This window comes from Coregonus clupeaformis, chromosome 13, assembly GCF_020615455.1.
Source record: "Coregonus clupeaformis isolate EN_2021a chromosome 13, ASM2061545v1, whole genome shotgun sequence".
In the NCBI taxonomy this organism is placed as follows: Eukaryota; Metazoa; Chordata; class Actinopteri; order Salmoniformes; family Salmonidae; genus Coregonus; species Coregonus clupeaformis.
The window spans coordinates 53,861,839-53,868,229 of record NC_059204.1 but is presented as its reverse complement, the minus strand read 5'-3'; the positions used below and the strand labels follow the sequence as shown (position 1 = coordinate 53,868,229).

Sequence of the window (6,391 nt, the reverse complement as noted above, 5' to 3'; positions counted from 1 at the left end):
GTGGGTAGAGTTAAAGTGACTGTGCATAAATAATAAACAGAGTAGCAGCAGTGTAAAAGAGGGGGTTGGGGTGGTGGGGCAATGCAAATAGTCCGGGTAGCCATGATTAGCTGTTCAGGAGTCTTATGGCATGGGGGTAGAAGCTGTTAAGAAGCCATTTGGACCTAGACTTGGCGCTCCGGTACCGCTTGCCGTGCAGTAGCAGAAAGAACAGTCTATGACTAGGGTGGCTGGAGTCTTTGACAATTTCTAGGGCCTTCCTCTGACACAGCCTGGTATAGAGGTCCTGGATGGAAGGAAGCTTGGCCCCAGTGATGTACTGGGCCGTACGCACTACCCTCTGTAGTGCCTTGCGGTCGGAGGCCGAGCAGTTGCCATACCAGGCAGTGATGCAACCAGTCAGGATGCTCTCGATGGTGCAGCTGTAGAACTTTTTGAGGATCTGAGGACCCATGCCAAATCTTTTCGGTCTCCTGAGAGAGAATAGGCTTTGTCGTGCCCTCTTCACGACTGTCTTGGTGTGTTTGGACCATACTAGTTTGTTGGTGATGTGGACACCAAGGAACTTGAAGCTCTCAACCTGTTCCACTAAAGACCCGTCGAGAGAATGGGGGCGTGCTCAGTCCTCTTTTTTTTCCTGTAGTCCACAATCATCTCCTTTGTCTTGATCACGTTGAGGGATATGTTGTTAACCTGGCACCACACTGCCAGGTATCTTACCTCCTCCCTATAGGCTGTCTCATCGTTGTCGGTGATCAGGCCTACCACTGTTGTGTCGTCGGCAAACTTAATGATGGTGTTGGAGTCGTGCCTGGCCATGCAGTCATGGGTGAACAGGGAGTACAGGAGGGGACTGAGCATGCTCCTTGAAAGCGGCAGCTCTACCCTTTAGCTCAGTGTGGATGTTGCCTGTAATCTATGGCTTCTGGTTGGGGTATGTATGTACGGTCACTGTAGGGACGACGTCATCGATGCACTTATTGATGAAGCCAGTGACTGATGTGGTGTACTCCTCAATGCTATCGGAAGAATCCCGGAACATATTCCAGTCTGTGCTAGCAAAACAGTTCCTGTTGCTTAGCATCTGCGTCATCTGACCACTTTTTTATTAATCAAGTCACTGCTGCTTCCTGCTTTAGGTTTAGCTTATAAGCAGGAATCAGGAGGATAGAGTTATGGTCAGATTTGCCAAATGGAGGGCGAGGGAGAGCTTTGTACGCGTCTCTGGTTGCAGACTTAACATGCTGGTAGAAATTATGTAGAACAAATGTAAGTTTCCCTGCATTAAAGTCCCCGGCCACTAGGAGCGCTGCCTCTGGATGAGCGTTTTCCTGTTTACTTATGGCCTTATACAGCTCATTGAGTGCAATCTTAATGCCAGCATCGGTTTGTGGTGGTAGATAGACAGCTACGAAAAATATAGATGAAAAGTATCTTGGTAAATAGTGTGGTCTACAGCTTATCATGAGATACACTACCTCAGGCAAGCAAAACCTCGAGACTTCCTTACTATTTGATTTTGTGCACCAGCTGTTGTTTACAAATATATACAGACCGCCACCCCTTGTCTTACTGGAGTCAGCCGTTCTATCCTGCCGATGTAGCGTATATCCCACCAGCTGTATGTTATCTATATTGAAGTTCAGCCACGACTCAGTGAAACATAAGATATTACAGTTTTTTATGTCCTGTTGGTAGAATAACCTTAATCTTTGGTCGTCCAATTTATTTTCAAAAGATTGAACATTGGCTAATAGGATTGATGAAAGAGGCAGTTTACTCGCTCGTCGTCGGATCCTTACAAGGCACCCCGACCTACGTCCACGATATCTCCGTCTCTTTCTCATGCGAATGATGGGGATTTGGGACTTGTCGGGTGTCTGTAGGATATCCTTCGCGTCCGACTCGTTGAAGATCTTCGTCTAATACGAGGTAAGTAATCGCTGTCCTGATATCCAGAAGCGCTTTTTGGTCATAAGAGACGGTGGCAGAAACATTATGTACAGAATAAATTACAAATAACGCGAAAAAACACACATAATAGTACAATTGGTTAGAGGGCTGTAAAACGGCAGCCATCTTCTCCGGTGCCATTGTAAAGTAAGGGCCAGTGTAATGACCCAAACTACTCCATCTCTATCCTCTCAACCCTCTCAGCTCTCCTCACACTTACCCCTGTTCCCCCAGGGAGAACCCCTGTACCCTCCTGGAAGCCCACCTGGCACCCCTCCTGATCCTGCTCCGCCCCCGGGTCCATAGCCTCCTGGGCCATATCCTAATCCTTCTGGTCCGTAGCCACCTGGTCCAGCTCCAATGCCACCTGGTCCGGCTCCATAGCCACCTTTGTATACAGAGTGTGTTAATATAGGGATGTGAAACTATTGTGTCATCTGTTTTGCTGGAATGTGGTGTTGCAGTGCGATTTTATGTACTATTTTCAGTTATTACTTAAATTGTGGTGATGCAGTAAGTAGCTTTGAGAGGCAAAGTCGATTTCGGTGCTAAATAATAGGCAATATTGTCTCACCTGGTCCATAGCCACCTGGTCCAGCACCGTAGCCACCTGGTACCCCTCCGACTAAGGAAGTAAGAGGTCAGATCAAAGTTCGTCAGACATTTTCTGGACATGGATTCAACTTTATATTCCCTTAAAAGGATAGTTCACCTCAATTACAAAATAACATGTTGGTTTCCTTGGACAACATATGACCAGACTGACAAGACAATAAAACTCACATCCTCGTCCAGCTCCACCTCCAAGGGCCCCACCGGCCCCACCAGCACCTTGTCCGTATTTAGCAGCTTTTGATCCAGCTTCATATCCTGTAGAATCATAGCGACCCTTTTCACTACTGAATGTTGAACTCAAAACCAACAGAAAAAAAACAGCCCAACCAATGCCATTATGTATGAAGCTTGAAGCCCAACAAACAATGTTTTTCCAAGCACCTGGAATACACAACAAGAATTCCCAATCAAATAATTATTAGTTGCCTTTATTTAACCAGGTAAATCCTTGAGAACATATTCTCAACAAACAAGGAATGTTGCTTTGTAAATAGCCCCTATCCCAACCTGTCCTAGGGAACCCCTGGCTCTGCTGTTGACTAACCTCTTCCAGGTCCATATCCGGCCCCAGGTACTCCTCCTTCTCTTGCCCTAGCTCCGTAGCCTACTCCAGGGACTCCTCCTGCTCCTTGACCGTACCCAGCTCCAGGCCCTGTTCCTGCCCCATATCCAGCCCCAGGCACTCCTCCTCCTGCCCCTGCGCCTCCTGCTCCTGGTCCGTAGCCTCCTCCTGGCAGACCTCCTACACCTCCTCCTGGGGCACCGAACCTCCCACCAAGGCCTTGTCCCGGAGCTCCTCCACCTCCACCTCCTCCTGGACCTGGCAGGACAACACGGGAGGGGTCAGGGGTTAGGGTTAGACAACATAAATATGGCAGCCATACTGTTTTGTTTCAAGGATTTCAACATTTCAACACAAATACTCTCTACAAAGAGAAAATAATGATTACCGTATTTCAGAGACTTAGCCCCAGCAGGGTATCCTGTGAGACAGAGCACATGATGGGAGACATTTAATGATGGGAGACATTTAGTTGGTCCTATACCAGGCAGTGTCAGAGGAAGGCCCTAAAAATTGTCAAAGACTCCAGCCACCCAAGTCATAGATTGTTCTCACTGCTACCGCACGACAAGTGGTACCGATGCACCAAGTTTGGAACCAACAGGACCCTGAACAGCTTCAACCCCCAAGCCAAAAGACTGCTAAATAGTTAACCAAATAGCTACCCGGACTATCTGCATTGACCCTTTTTGCACTAACTCTTTTGCTGGGTATGGAGCTAACATAAATAATATGCATGTCTATCTCTCCTGGCTCAAAGTGAGGGAGAGATTGACTTCATCACTACTTGTATTTGTGAGAGGTATTGACATGTTGAATGAACCGAGCTGTCTGTTTGAACTACTGGACACCCATGCATTCCCCACAAGACATTCCACCAGAGGTCTCTTCACAGTCACCAAGTCAAGAACAGACTATGCATACAAACACATGATAACATACGCACTATACACACGTACACATGGATTTTGTGTTATAGATATGTGGTAGTAGAGTAGAGGCCTGAGGGCAAACTTAATATGTTGTTGTGAAATCTGTTAAGAATGTATTGTAATGCTTTTAAAATGTATAACTGCCTTAATTTTGCTAGACCCCAGGAAGAGTAGCTGCTGCCTTGTCAGCAGCTAATGGGGATCCATAATAAACACAAATACAAAGATTCATCACATACACTGCAGCTGCTGCTTATTATCTATCCTGTTGCCTAGTCACTTTACCTCTACCTATACAGTGCCTTTCAAAAGTGTTCAGACCCCTTGACTTTTTCCACATTTTGTTACGTTACAGCCTTATTCTAAAATGGATTAAATAAATAAAGATTCTCAGCAATCTACATACAATACCACATAATGACCCAAAAAAAGGCAAATGTATTAAAAATAAAAAACAGAAATACCTTATAAGTATTTAATCAATTTTAGAATTAGGCTGTGACGTAACAAAATGTGGAAAAAGTCAAGGGGTCTGAATACATTCTGAATACACTGTACATATAAAGCTAACATTGTTATCAGGAAATATTCAAAAAGTTTGAATGTGCTGCCACTCCATAAGGGCAGGGATAGTAGTGAACTTCATCGTCCCTTCTCCAGGCTTCCATGTCTAGCTAAGATTCTCAAATCTTTGGTAAATAAGCAACTTCACTCTTTTTTATCTGAGTATCTTGAATATAAATCAATCTGGGTTTAGGCCAGGGCACAGCACTATCACAGCAACCACATCAGTTGTTCATTATATTGTCAATGCTTTAGACTCTAAAATTAATTGTGCTGCCTTGTTTGTGGACCTGTCAAAAGCATTTGATACTGTTGATCATGCCATTTTATTGAACAAGTTGTCCTCGATTGGCCTGTGGTTAAGTCCACATTTCTTGATGTACATAAAGGTGTTCCGCAGGAGTTGTTCTTTTCGATACAAGGAGCTGTTCTTTTCACTATTTTTCTAAATGCTATGGATCAATCTGTTAAAAATGGAAAGTTTAATCTATATGCGGATGATACTATTATGTACGCAATTACCCCGACTGCTGACTTGGCTGTGACAAGGCTACAGGCCTATTTTGCAGCTGTGCAGGAAGCCCTTACTGATTTAAAACTTACGCGTTAAACGGGCAAAACTAAATACATGTTGTTTTCAAGTTCTCGTAAGATTCTCTCAGATGGATTACATCTTCACTCATCATCGGATGGTTCTATAATCGAACGAGTCCCTGCATACAAATACCTTGGTATTTCGATTGAAAATGATTTAAAGTTTTTTTTTAAACATACCAATGACCTTGTTAAGAAGCTAAGATTTAAAGTGGCCTTTTTCTACAGAAACAGATCTTGCCTCTCTACAGTCAGGAGGAAGCAGATTGTGCAGTCAACCTTTCTAGCTGTTCTTGATTATGGTGATACTATTTATCAAAGTGCAGCTGCTACTACTCTTAAACCCCTGGATGCCGTTTATCATAGCGCCCTTCGTTTTATCACAGGAGACAGTTGTATTACTCATCACTGCATTCTTTACCAAAAGGTTGGCTGGATGGTTAAAGGAATAATAATATGCCATTTAGCAGACGCTTTTATCCAAAGCGACTTACAGTCATGTGCGCATACATTTTTATGTATGGGTGGTCCCGGCGATCGAACCCACTACCCTGGCGTTACAAGCGCCGTGCTCTACCAATTGAGCTACAGAGGGCCACAAAGTCACGTACAGTAAATCATTGTGCTCTTTTTGTTTACAAAGCCCTGCTCCACAAGCTTCCAATTTACCTATCTTTACTGTTAAGATTTTAAACTACAAGTTATCAAACCCGTTCACAGGGTTGGTTAACTCTGAAGACTCCTTTGGTGTCTACTGAGTTAGGTAAATCAGCCTTTCATTTCCTTGTTTGGAATAATCTCCAAAATACGTTTCGATTGGATGCTTCGGTGTCCCTAGGGCAATTCAGACAACTGTCAGAGGATTTTTATAATGAAGAATGTGTTTGTTTTAATTTACTGTGTTTTGTATCTTAATGTGTATTTAATGTGTATATTGTGTATATTTATGTTTATCTATACTTGTCTATTGATGTATTTGTTTTGAATTTTGCAGGGCTCATTTGTAAAAGAGACTTTAGAATCAATATGACTTCCCTGTTGAAATAAAGGTAAATAAATATACAGTGGGGAGAACAAGTATTTGATACACGGCTGATTTTGCAGGTTTTCCTACTTACAAAGCATGTAGAGGTCTGTAATTTTTATCATAGGTACACTTCAACTGTGAGAT

General features: G+C 43.6%; 1 protein-coding gene across 1 annotated transcript in view; it reads right to left on the bottom strand.

Moving 5' to 3' along the window:
- Window positions 1-2,153: 2,153 nt before the first annotated feature.
- LOC121578942 (fibroin heavy chain-like) overlaps window positions 2,154-6,391 on the bottom strand; it is a 37,304-nt gene continuing 33,066 nt past the window's right edge. Inside the window, exons 22-26 of the mRNA XM_041893236.2 lie at window positions 3,519-3,551; window positions 3,113-3,388; window positions 2,737-2,823; window positions 2,528-2,578; window positions 2,154-2,341 (exon numbers count right to left, since the gene is read on the bottom strand). Of these exons, the coding sequence (XP_041749170.2) occupies window positions 2,154-2,341; window positions 2,528-2,578; window positions 2,737-2,823; window positions 3,113-3,388; window positions 3,519-3,551 (635 nt within the window). The remainder of the gene's footprint in view (window positions 2,342-2,527; window positions 2,579-2,736; window positions 2,824-3,112; window positions 3,389-3,518; window positions 3,552-6,391) is intronic.